Here is a 13,103-nt window from a genome sequence, read left to right as displayed (position 1 = left end):
AGGAAAGTGTGTCTTGCTAGTGTATCATTTTTCATTTAACAATTTAGATACCTGTGGCCTCAGAAAGTTTTTCTTTAACTGGTGCTGGTATGAATCAACTCAAGAAATATTTATTGAATACCTTACTCTTCCCTTACTCATGCTTTCAATTTTATAATGGAAATAGATTTTTACACATTTCGGTATAAATTGGGGCATGAAAAGGGACCGGTCAAGAGAAGAGCATTCTGGGTCAGAGGAAACAACCTGTGTATGGTTTATGTACAACAACCAGAAGGAGCCTGGGCTTCCCAGGATTGAAAAGCAGCAGTGGTAAGCAGTGGCCGGTGTCGCTGCAGACAAGGTGGAAGGTTGAGCCAAGAGGAGATTCTGCAGGAAGGGCCTGGCAGGCTTCAGTAAGGACTATGATTTTCTGCGTAATAAAAAGCCACAACAAGGTGTTGAGCACCGAAAGGTTTACAAAGGGTAATTCTGATTGTACTACGGAAAATGTATTGGACAGCAGAAGGATGATAAGAGATGATGGATGTTTAAACTGGGGCATGGTAGCATAAATGGAAATAAATCAGTTCATACAGCTGTGGTTAGAGTTTGCCTCTGTCTGCTTGCTGGGGGCACCAATGACCCCAGAGCAGATTTAGGCATATCCTGTTCCTGAGCTAAACCTTACAGAAATAAAAACTGTTTCTCATTCCAAAGGATGGGGTATGCGGAAATGAATCCTCAGACCTGAATTTTTGTCCTTTCTACAACCAAATAAAGTCCCCAAACTGACCCCTGGGGATGTGCACTGGTTCATGCTGGTAGCTCACTTCTGCATACTCTGGAGCTTATGATGTGAAACCTGCATCCATGCTCCTCAGCCAACCTTCTCTTTCCTCTCTCATCCGTGGCCCTGAGTTTCACGTTTGTCCCTATTATGAGTGACTGCACTTTGCGAGCTGTGGCAATGTCAGCATGTTAATTAACACTTATATTACTCTCTAAGAGCTTGTCTGGCCCAATGGATATTTAATGAATATCTCAACATGCATATGATCTACATAAATAAATAAACCAGCCTTACGGAGAAGACATAGATGCCCATTTTTACAGAAAGAAAATTGAGGTTAATATCGGTTTTGGCTAAAATGACATCGGCAGTAAATTGTACAGTCAGGATTTAAACTCCTATCTCTGACCACAGTCTCCATTAATATTTTTTTTTCTAATTAATAAAGAATTAACTATGGAAGTCTCAGGGTCCATAAAAAGCAAACATTCTATAAGGGATATCCTTGATATTTCCTCAAGGATAGTTATAATGCTAGTTATAATGTTTCCAAACATTATTTCTGTTAATCTATCCCTGATAATGACGTATAACACCTCTTTGAATTTCCCTTTAATCTGATTTCATAAAAACATTATCTTAAACATTAAATTAGCTGTTTTAAGAACTGAGATTTTACTTTTCAAAGAACATTTACATTTGCACTCTGAAAATCTAAAAGGAAAAATACGAGAATTAAAAGTAGAGAACAAATGTTTTATAGTTACACTAAATAAGAAGTCAAAATATAAGTGTAGTTTCAGAGCTTTAAAATTTTGAACATAGGATTAAGTGTCCTTATGATCTAAATAACACTTTATATTGACTTCCCTTCATACTAATACAAATGTAATAGGAATAATAGCAACTTCTTGCTTCACACGTACCAAAAAAATTTAAATTGATTGCAAATTAATCAAGTCTAAGCACTAAATAAGATAATTTCCTGGAGTCTATTTCATCATAATTCACAATTATTTTAAGCACGTGTATAAATGTATAATGACTAGACACGGGCTCTAAATTTTACACTTACTCTTTCATGAAACTTTTGATTCTTTTCCCTAAGTTTCCTCATTTGGACCATGAAGCGTTCTACTGCATTTTCCTTTATCTGACGGCTGATGACAAAGATAAGGCATGTTACAATTATAAATTTTAGGAAAAATAAGTGAGACAACATTTTTAAATTGAAATTATTGAAATTGAAATAAAGTATTAAATATATTACACAAACTCATTTAGGGGTAGTAGGAAACTTTTTTGTTTCTGAATGGATCGTCTCATCTAAATATATACCTGAAGGATATATTGGAAAGATAACTTCAAGTTTGAAAAAAAAAGCATTTCCCATTTGTATTTCACAGCCATGATTTTTTCTTTTCACTTGTTCATTATCTATAAATAATTTAGCTAAAAGGAGTGTTTATATCAAGGAGTACATCACCTTGATATAATACTAAGGCATCCCTATGGGTTCAAGTTTTTTGCATACCATCTCTTCTATAAATAATAAACGTTTCTTTCCTGAGACAGTATATTTTTCTCAATTTCATTGCTCTCACAAATCTTACTGACACCGGGCAATAAGGCCAAGGACATCGCCCAAATAGTTTACCGGTCACTGCTGAGTTCTGCACCTGTGCACACAATTGCAACACCACTCAGGTTCAGGGAACAACAATAATGGGATTTAGTTAACAAACAAGGGAAAACAAAGAGTCATTGAGGCCACAGCGGTCAGTTAGCTCACCCCAAAGTCCTAAACAAAAAGCCTCTAAAGATGGAGTCTTCCCGCTACTGAGGTCCTGGAGCACATGGTAGCCAGACGGTAGGCCAGGATCCAATTCAGAAGATAGTGGAAGACACAACAGGAGCTGCCGGGATGAGCCAGCACAGCACCAGACAAGCTACTTTGGAAACAGCAGCTGCACAGCCGAAAGACCCCACAAATGGCCACACTCACACAGCTCAGTGAGGCGCCCAGTTCCAGGTCTGACCCTTCCAGCCTGTAACAACAGCAGAGCTGGGAACAGTTTCAGCCACTGGGCTACTTACAAAGCCTCTGCACTTCTGTCCTCTGAGATTGCCTGTAGAAGCCTCTCCACATCCTCGGGAGGCAACAGCCTTATGGAGGATCAGTGTGGTGGGGGCAGGAATGGCAGACCCTGGAATCGCTGAGTCTTGGGGGGCAGCTTCTTCAGTCCCTTATATTTCCTATCCAGGTTTCCACCACCACCGTTACTCTGTCCACATTTCACCTGAGGCTATTGGTCCTCACCTGCACCCCCTCGAGGGGGCGCCACATGTAACAGCCTTTGGCTTAAGCCCAGGATTATATTTACAGTCACAGATTTCACTGACACATTATGAGAAAGAAAACAAATAAATTCAAATTGAAAAAAATACTTATGCTTTCATCTATTTTTTATCCATAAGCATATCCACACCCATTTCTATACCTATATCCGTACTCATTGAGAAAACAAGTCTAAGAAGAACCATCATTATTCAAAGATGATCACTTTATGGATTATTGACAATCTCAGGTCTTCACAAACAGCCAGAGAAGTTAACAATCTTATTTTCTTGACAAAAAAAGAATCAGTTGTTCAATCAATCACCCACTTTGTGTTCCTAGCTTTGTTATAAGCTGAGATGGCACAAGAGAAACACAAGGTGCTTCTAGGAGAATCAGGAGAGGATGTGTTGGTTATCTGTCAGTGACAAAAATTCTGTCACCTGGGAACAGGTGGAGAGAGTATTGTTCTGTCAGTAGCAGGACACAGTGTAGCCAAATCTTCACTGTTCTAGTGGATTATTTATTTAGTTGTAATGAAGGAAAGAGAACAAAAGCATGGAATGTTCAATTATATCTTGCACTGTCTCTTTGTACACTTCTGTTAAATAGGAAGCAGACTGACCTCTGGTTGACCCAGAAAACAGAAACATTTGTCATTGGATGGCATCACTACAAACCTTGGTGGCAAATTAGAGATCAGGTTGTGTCACTTTTTGTTCATCTCTCCCAAGGTGAAATGAGGGAGGTTTTCGGTTAGGGTGAGAAATGAATGCAGATAGTATCTGCTTATTACTGAAAATTATCTTACATAGATGATAAAAGAACTTTTCAAAAGTCCTTTCCCATGGATGTCTCACTTAATGGATGTTCTGATATTTCCAGTCACTGTCTTCTAAAAAGAACATGTGACTCCATTTGGAATCTCACAAAAAGGAGATGGATTTTTTTCTGAATGGTACAGACAACTCTCTGAAACAATGACCGTTTGGGTAGGTGTATTTTGTTTTAATGATAGCTTCTTTTGTAATAGTTTGTTGATAGTCTTACGGGGGGGGGGGTTCACTTATATGTGACACTTTGGTTTTTTGTAGCTGCTTTCAGGATTCTATGTCTTCAACTTTTGCCATTTTAATTATAAAATATCTTAGTTTGTGTCTGGGTTTCTTTTGTTTGGAACTTTTTGAGATGCATGCATCTGTATATCTGTCTCCTTCCCCAGTTTGGAGACGTCCTCAGTTATTATTTCTTCAAATAGGGTTTCTTCCCCTTTCTTTCTGAAACCTCTATAATGCAAATATTCCTCCTGATGCTGTGCTATGTCTCTCATGTCATCTTCATTTTTAACAAAAAAAATTTAACTGATATTTTTGGATCATTTCTACTCTCCTATTTTCTGACTTACTGATTCAGTCCTCTACTTCATTGAGTTTACTGTTGAGACCCTTTATTGCATTTTTTTTATTTCAACTTTTATATTATCTATGATTTCTGTTTGGAACATTTGCATAATTTTCTTTCTCTTGTTATAGTTCTTAGTTTGTTCATTCATTGTTCTAATTTCAGTTAGCATCAGTAGGACTGTTGTATTCCATTCTTCTTCTGGTAGTTTATTTCTGTTGTATTTTTTTTTTTTAGGATTTGGTCTTGATCCATTGATTGGGGTGAATTCCTCTGCCTCCTTATTCTGTTTAGAGCTCTGTGGTTATTTCTATGAATCAAGCTAGACTGCCTTCCATCCCAAACCTGCTGTAATAGTGTTAGAACTGCAGGTTAGTCCAGGGTGTTGGCCTTGGTTGTTGTGCTTTTTATTGTGTATTGGTTGAAGGTTCATCACCAATCAGTATGACTATGGTTCAAGAGCAAGCACAGGTGGTGCCCCAAGACCCCAGCCTATAGGGTAGAGTCCATGGGACACGAATTGAGGGGGTCGCTGCTGTATAGTACCACAGGTATGAACCTCCCTGGGTGATACAGCTGCCTGAAGTGAAGGAGGACTCTACCATCAAGGTCAGCCCAAGGATGATTCCATTGGCAGTGCTTTCCCAGAAGCCTCAGAATGCAGCTGGCCTCTGATCTCAGCAGATCTGTGCTTTTCCCCTGAAGCTCAGACCACAGTAGTGGGCTTAGGCTGCAAGTACATTTGTATACTAACTGTTCTACTCTATGTTGTATTTTAAAGAGGTGAACCAGAAAACTATTGTACACATAGGAAAAGTGACCAGGAATGCATTGGAGGGAGCCAAAATCGTATTAATTTTTGCTGTTACATAGCTACTACTTAGGCAAAGTTATAGTCAGAGTTTAAAAAACTTTCAAAAATATGCACACGGCACAAGGGCACTTCCAATCCTGTTCTCTCAGTAGCTGGGTTGTTTTTTGTTCTTGAATTAACATTGGTTTACAATACAGAACACGATCTAGGGGGACAGATTCACACCTCAGCTTTTGAGTGAATCATTTTTCCATTTGAAATTACATGAGTCTTAGTCAAGAAATGGGCAGAACTAAAAAAACATTTCTTCAAAGAGGAAATGCAAATGGCCAACAGGCATATGAAAAAATGTTCAACATCCCTTATCATCAGAGAAATACAAATCAAAACCACACTGAGATACCACCTTACACCAGTAAAAATGGCACATATCAAAAAAACAAGCAACAACAAATGTTGGCGAGGATGTGGAGAAAAAGGAGCTCTCCTACATTGCTGGTGGGAGTGCAAACTGGTCCAACCACTGTGGAAAGCTGGCTGGAGGTTCCTAAGTCTACTAAAAATGGAGCTACCATACAATCCGGCAATTCTACTCCTAAGGATCTATCCAAAGGACATAAAAACAGTGATTCAAAAGAGCACCTGTACACCTATGTTTACTGCAGCACTATTTACATTAGGTAAAACCTGGAAACAACCCAAATGCCCAAAAATAGATGACTGGATCAAGAGGATGTGGCACATATACACAATGGAATATTATTCAGCAATCAAAAAAGATAAACTCATGCCATTCACAGCTACATGGATGGAGCTAGAAGGAATTATGCTCAGTGAAATAAGCCAGAAGGAAAAAGAAAAATACCGGATGGTGTCACTTATAGCAGGAATATAGGGGAACCCAATTAGACATCAGTGTAAAAAAATAATAACAGTACAAAACACAACAAAGCAAAAACAGACAATTATAAACCAGAGCCATACTGCATGGGAGGAGGAGGGAGAGGGATTAGAGGGAGGGAGGGAGGAGCACAGGGGACTGGGGTGATGGTGCACGGGTGCCTTGGGGAAGGAGATTCTATGGGGGACTACACCTGAGGGGGTGGGGGGAAGCAAATATTGTCTAAAAAATGTAAAAAATGATAAATGTTAAAATAAAAAAAATGAAAAAGAAAAAATACTACATTAAAAAAATGAAATTGTATGGGTCTTAGTGATCACATTTACATAATCTAAACTTACTGATAGTCTAGAAGTGCTTCGCTGATAGGCATTTTGACTTCTTTTGGTGGTTCAGTTTGAACATCCTTTTTATTTGCTTTTGTTGAGCCTTCCATTATGTTGCTTATCTAGCAAGAAATACCTGTGTAGAAAAAAAAACATAGGAAAGTAAATAAATTCTATTCTTTTGTAATTGTACTTGTGTTTACTCAAGACAAGGAATTTCTGGGACTTAATTTAAAATTGGCCTTTCCATCCAGTCTGCACTATGACTCCAGAACTAACATCAACTAACATCTACTAAGATGCTGGGGCATTATGGATCAGTGAGATTCTTCAATAGGAGTGTCAGGTTCAGCACAGGTATTGTGCCCTCCTGCCAAACCTCCTGAGACACTCACTCCCTTATTTTATCCATCTGTATCTGTGGCCTCTGTGAGCTTCTGTATAGAAGAGCAAGGACTGGGCTTTTTCATCATTTTATTTCTTCACAGTGTTTGACAGAGTGTACCACATGTAGCAGCTGCTCAATGTCTTACTTTGTAACTGAAAATAAAACCAACCCACAACTTTCTGTGAGCACCAAGAAACTAGAATCCAAAAGAATTAGATTGACCAGAGTTGATATAAAGAGCAAATAAGAGAACATATTAAAGTATAAAAGTTGAAGAGGTTTACAAATGCAAATGCTCATGATAATTACATGTTATTGACAGTAATTATTCACCAGATATTGATTTTTGCACCTAATTATAAAAATTATCATAAATAATATTTTTCAAAGGGGATGTCTGGTCCACTTTTCACAGACGTATATAATAAGCCAGACTTCACAAATTTTGTATGGGTACTAAAGCGTGTGAGATTATAGTTTTCCTTAACAGATTTTTATCCTTCAATTTTCAGTGATCTAAAAAAAACATGCCATAACCTTCAGTGTTTTAGTAATGGGGTGTTACAGAAAGAACCTTTGTAATTAATTGTTTGAAATGACTGAAACTCCATGAAAGTGAGGATGATGTAATCCTTGTGCACTTAGCATAGCAGACACACAATAAATCCTTGTGCAGTGAATAAATGAATGGGTGGGTGAATAAATTGTGTGGTCATATTTTAATCCTAGACCCACCGCCTATTATCTATGTGATCTTCAGTCGCCTATTTAATCTTTCTGAACTTCAGTTTTGTCATCTGTAAAGCTTTGTCATCTTACTCTAAGATTGCTTCTAAGAGGTATGGTAAGGATTACATAAGCTATATTTAAGGCACCTAGCACAGTGACTAAATACACAGACAAAACTTAATAAATACTATGCCTGCTTAGTAATAACTCCAGACTGCAGCTTCAGGGTCAAGGTAACTGTAAAGCAGCGGATATCTGCTTGTTGCCAAGTCTGATGATCTGGGGAAAGAAATCCATGGGGTTTGCTATTGTTAGCCTTCATTATTGATTTGGATTACTGAAGTAGTAATCTAGATTATTCAGACTCACAGTGGAAAAACTCTGAAATGTCTACCTCATAGACATGGTTCTTACACGTTGAATTCCAGTGAGGTCTTTGTCTCTGGGATTTTCTAGTCAAGTGCGATCATTCTAACAGATTCAAGTAAATATGAATACAAATATACTATTTTAAAATGCTTTCCAACTGACAAGCATACAGGTGAGGATTTAATATGTTAAGGCAGCTTACTATCTTAAGGAACATCACAGATATGAAAATATTAAAAATAATTCCATAAGCTACATGCTAAAATGTGTCATTATACCTTCATGTTTTACAGAAATTTATCAGCTAGGGATGTTGCTTTCCTTTGTTTTCAGTGAAAAGTTAAATTTTTATGATTTTTTATTTCAGAATTAGAATTCTGAAACTTGATTTTGCTCAAAAAGAGAGCATGCTGACCAATGTTTCATTTATAATAACTCGCTATTCTTACAATGATTTTTATTGCAAAATATTTTATTTGAAAGTTAAATGTCAACATTCACCTTTAATTTTCTGAGTCATATGGAAGAGATCAAGTGCCATGGTTCCCACCTGTGGTACCCATCTGGTGCTGGAGGGAAAATGACCTCATCTCACTTAATTACCTGTTACCTGGCTCTTATGCTTTCAACTCTCTCACTGCTGTATAATTAGTTACTTCACTGTGGCTCATGGCAAAGGATTTTAATAAAATATGAGTGAATATGTGGATCCATTAAGCACACATGATTTATGCATAAACTATATTTAGATTTATTGTTTCACACACTTCTGAGAAAATTAGTAAGCCAATTGGATTGCCTGTTTAACAGTTGCATGCTTCTAATGAGCTAATGATAGTATGTCAAAATATACTTTTGCATTTGATAATGTTCTATAAACAATGGGGACTTTCACAAATATTTATAAGGATTTATAGTTGCCAACCACCTAGAGAATTTCTATCTCAGTAAAGGGAGACTCCTAGAACAGTGTTCACAAAGTCTATGCAATTATTTTCCAGGAGGTTTCACTTAGAATAGTAATTCCTGACAAATGGACACCTAATCTGTTTGTCAGTAACTGCAAATATCTATTTAGGTCCAGCTCTGTGCAGGGCACTTGCAGGGTAAGTGAAAAAGCATCAGGATTTTCTGCCCTCCCGCCATTAGGATAGATGACGGAACCCTGAATGCATGCCTGATGGCGGGCACCTGGAGTAGGGTGTGGGCATAGGTAGATGGGATTCACCTGGGATAAGACTGGGCTTATAAGGGCGGTGTCACGGGGATGCCAGCAGAACCAAGAGAGCAGAGCCCACCAGAAATACCGGAGGCCCAGACGGAGTGAAGACTCGCTGGGGGCTGGGAGGCCTGCCAGCCTCCTGGCCCCCCAGCATCCCTGCCTGCCATGTGCCTGGTAAATCCCAATAAAAGCCTGCAAAAGCCAGCGAGGGCTCCAGGACTCTCTCCTCCTTCATCTGTCTGCTGGAATCCTAGAAAACCTGCACTGTCCCTTCCTGCCCATTACAGCACTTTACCTGGTACTTAAGTGATAAAATATAGAAGAGGTAAGATCTCTATTCAGACTAGTAGGAAGAAAGAAGCATGCTCTCAGAGAAGTTTTTAAAAATAAGGAGAAACTTAAAGAGACTTTAGCACCATTGTGCCAGTACTGCAACAGAAGAGCTCTGTGGAGACGTGGCTCACATCACAGTGTCTCTCCTCTCCCAAGTCAGTTTTGGCATTATTTCATACTATAGAGTAAGGGCAGGTGAGGAGGATGTGTTCGAAAAGCTCAGGTCCCCATTTTTTCCAGAGTTTACTCTATAATTACTTTTTGTCAGAATGTTTCCAAAAAATATTCTCCGAATTCTTCTCAGTGTAAAAGTCTCTTTAGTAAAAATGGACACATACCAAGTCAGCTTCAAAGGCGATGCCTTACTTGATTGCAAAATTACCCTCCAAAACCTCCAAAGAGTACATGCCTTCCCGTTAATCTTAGCCTCTTGGTTCAAGATCTAGAAAGTTCCCAATGACTTTTTCCTTGACTCTGTGGACCAAGAAAATCCAGAGTCTCCTAGTGATTCCTTTCACAGTTTTGTGGTGGCTGGGAAGGATGGTAGTTCTGCCCTAAACTCTTGCTGGACACTTGAAAGTGATCCTGATATTTGTTAGCTAATGTTTTATACAAATGCAGATTAAAATGGAAGATTCTTAATAGCATTAGTAATGACAATATTTCTCAGTACCGTTTCATGCGGGGTTGAAAGCATGATTTAGTTAAAAGATCTTTATATGAATGTTAGAAGTCTAACAGCATCATAATGAACCACTACTTCCAAAAGTCTGGGTTAAAAACCAATCTAGGGCCTCCCGGGAGGCAGAGCGGTTGAGCGCTAGGCTGTGAAGCTGCCTGCGGTCTCTGCAGTGCCAGTTTGATCCCCTGCCGGCCTGCAAGGGTCCCACATGGCGCGCAGACCTCTCCTGATGCCTGCTGCTCCCCTCAGCAGTGTGCTTTGGTCCTCTGCCTGTTCTGCTCCCCACTCTGGCTCTGGTGAATTCTCTCACCCTCCCGCACTTCTGACTGTACCCAGTGCTTGTATAAATAAATAAATAAATAAATCTTTAAAAAAATAAATACATAAAACCAATCTAAACTGAAATGGTGCTTATCTCACACAGAAGTCACTGCACAAAACATTTGAAACACATCCATGGCGCTCATTTTCAATAAACTATCACCCCTTTAATACTGAATAACAACTAACAAGTTCAATAAACCCTCCTCTTTGGGAACTGAAAAATAGATGTGGCACTAAGGTTAGTGTCGGCTGGGGCACAAACTGGATATTCAATAATGTCTGATTTTAATGATTGACTTGCAGCTAATGTATGCTTTCTTTACCAGTCACCCTATTTAATGCTTAGAATGGTGTCTCCATCCTGAATTTGGAAAACTCCCTGAATTTTAAAATAACTTTTAAACACAAATGCTGACTTAGGCTTGCACACATTTGTACTACAAAGCTTAAATGAAAACAATTTGTAAGTTGTTTTAGAAATTGTCTCTGGCATATGTTTAAAAAGAACCCAGAGTTCAAAGTATTTTAATAGTGATGTCACCGACAGGTTAATTTTTAAAGCTATCAGTCCTTTTTTTGTATAAATTATACATATATAGCCCAATGCAAAATACAATCAATCTGGAGACGTGTTAACCATATATTCAAATCAAGGTTTTAAGAATAGCTAGATGAGTGACATTTTCACTTGCATAACTAAGGAGCTGTATTTCCTTGACCGGCACATCCTTTGATCAGTTCAGGGGCCCATTGTTGAACTGCAGTTCCAACTGATGTTAGATTCTTAAAAATTGGTCTCTCTGCTGCTCCAGAATTGCCAGTTGGAAATGCCGCATATTATACTAACTTCTCCAGCTACGAGATCTACGTTGTTCCCAACCCCTGAGGTTCTTCCATTTTAGACAGAGACAGGATTACGCAAGAGATTGTGGGGACAATGGAAACGCTCGCGGACCTTTTATGCTCTGACAGTGGAGGACAGAACGGCTTCGTCTCCACGCGTGGTGCATACACAGAGTCTCCTGGGTCCAGTCTTGGGGGCGGCGGCCTCCCGCTCCCCCGCGGCTGCCCCGGGGCGGCCTCTCCGCCCGGAGGACGCTTCAGCCCGCTGGCAGCAGGGGCTTGGTGACGGGGTGAAAGGGAAGAGAGGAGACAAATAAGCCGATTCGGATCTAACAAATTACTAAAGGAAAGACGCCCGTGCCCTGTCCCGAGACCGCAGGCCCGCCGGGGAGGGCCCCGCGGCTGACCCCGGGGAGGGGGCGCGGGGCTCCCCCAGGGGTGGCCGCCGGCCGGGATCCGGGGGGGGGGGTTCAAAAGCAAGATTTGGGTCCAGCGCGCGGATGAGGTTTACAATCTGGGACGTTTCTAACTGTCTCCCCAGTGCGGCGCGCGGCGTCACCGACCTGAATCGACAGGAGCTGCCCGGGGCGTCCCCTCCGCGGGGCAGCCGGCGCCGAGGCTCCTGAGGGGACGGGACGCGGGTCGGCCGGGGCCAGAGAGCGCCCCCCGCGCCGCCCCTGGGCGAGGAGCGCCCCAGGAGACCCCTCAGCCCCTCCCGACCCCCGCGCGGTGTCCCCCCAGAGAGCGCGGCCCCAGCCACGTGGGCCCCCAAGCCTAAGCCGAGGGCGGGGACGCTCAGTCTGCCTGCCGACCTGGGGGCCCTGAGCGGACACCTGGCCCGCGGCTCCCCGCGCGGCGCGGCGGCGTCCTCTGTTGCCAAGGCGACCTGCGCGTCGGCGAGAGCGGGGACGGGCGCCGCCTGGCGGCCGCGCGGGTAAACAGCCCGAGTCGGGTCCCCAGGCGCTGCCTCCTGCGCCCACCTGGCCCCTGGGGGCGGCTGCGGAGGGGCGCGCCGCGCAGGACTGGCCGGCCCGCGGGGGCCTCTCGGCGTCTCCCGGAGATGGAGCGTCGTGCGTGAGATGGGGCGCCGTGGGGGGGTCCCCGCGCCTCTGTCCGCCCCGCCCCTCCTCCAGGCAGCTGTTCTCCATGATTTAAACATTTTTTTTATTATTTTTTACATCATTTTTCATTTTTGCACAATGTATGCATTTTCTTATTTTTTTAAGATTGATTTATTTATGCATACAAGAGCTGGGGTACAGGCCAGAGATGCAGGGGGTGAGAGCATCCACCAGAGACAGAGCGGGGAACAGAACAGGCAGACTGACTGAAATATACTGCTGAGGGGAGCAGCGGGCGAGACAGGAGAGGTCTTCCCCGCCATGTGGGTAGCTCCCTGCCCGGGGATCGAACTCGTGCTGCGGAGGCTGTGGACCGCCCCATAGTGTGGTGCTGAACCTCTTGTGACACCAGGGAGGCCCAGAATATATGCATTTTCATCTTGGTTAGAGTCCCCATATAATTCCCACCCCCTTGTTTTGATCCTACTCCCTCCTCCCCCCAGTGTAAGGGACCAGGAAAAAGACTAATTATAATAAAGTAAAAGTCAAAACCAACAAGCAACTATTTTTTATAATTTTTTGTTTTGTGAGTGTAGGGTA

General features: G+C 41.6%; 1 protein-coding gene across 1 annotated transcript in view; it reads right to left on the bottom strand.

Moving 5' to 3' along the window:
• The window catches only part of CCDC83 (coiled-coil domain containing 83), a gene marked incomplete at both ends in the record, with an annotated part of 56,682 nt that extends 50,020 nt beyond the window's left edge, over positions 1-6,662 (bottom strand). Inside the window, 2 exons of the mRNA XM_084250996.1 lie at positions 1,848-1,932; positions 6,568-6,662. Coding sequence (XP_084107122.1) covers positions 1,848-1,932; positions 6,568-6,662 — 180 coding nt within the window. The remainder of the gene's footprint in view (positions 1-1,847; positions 1,933-6,567) is intronic.
• Between the last annotated feature and the right edge of the window lie 6,441 nt (positions 6,663-13,103).

This window comes from Talpa europaea, assembly GCF_964194135.1.
Source record: "Talpa europaea genome assembly, chromosome: 1".
NCBI lineage: Eukaryota > Metazoa > Chordata > Mammalia > Eulipotyphla > Talpidae > Talpa > Talpa europaea.
This window is presented reverse-complemented; position numbering and strand designations above follow the sequence as displayed.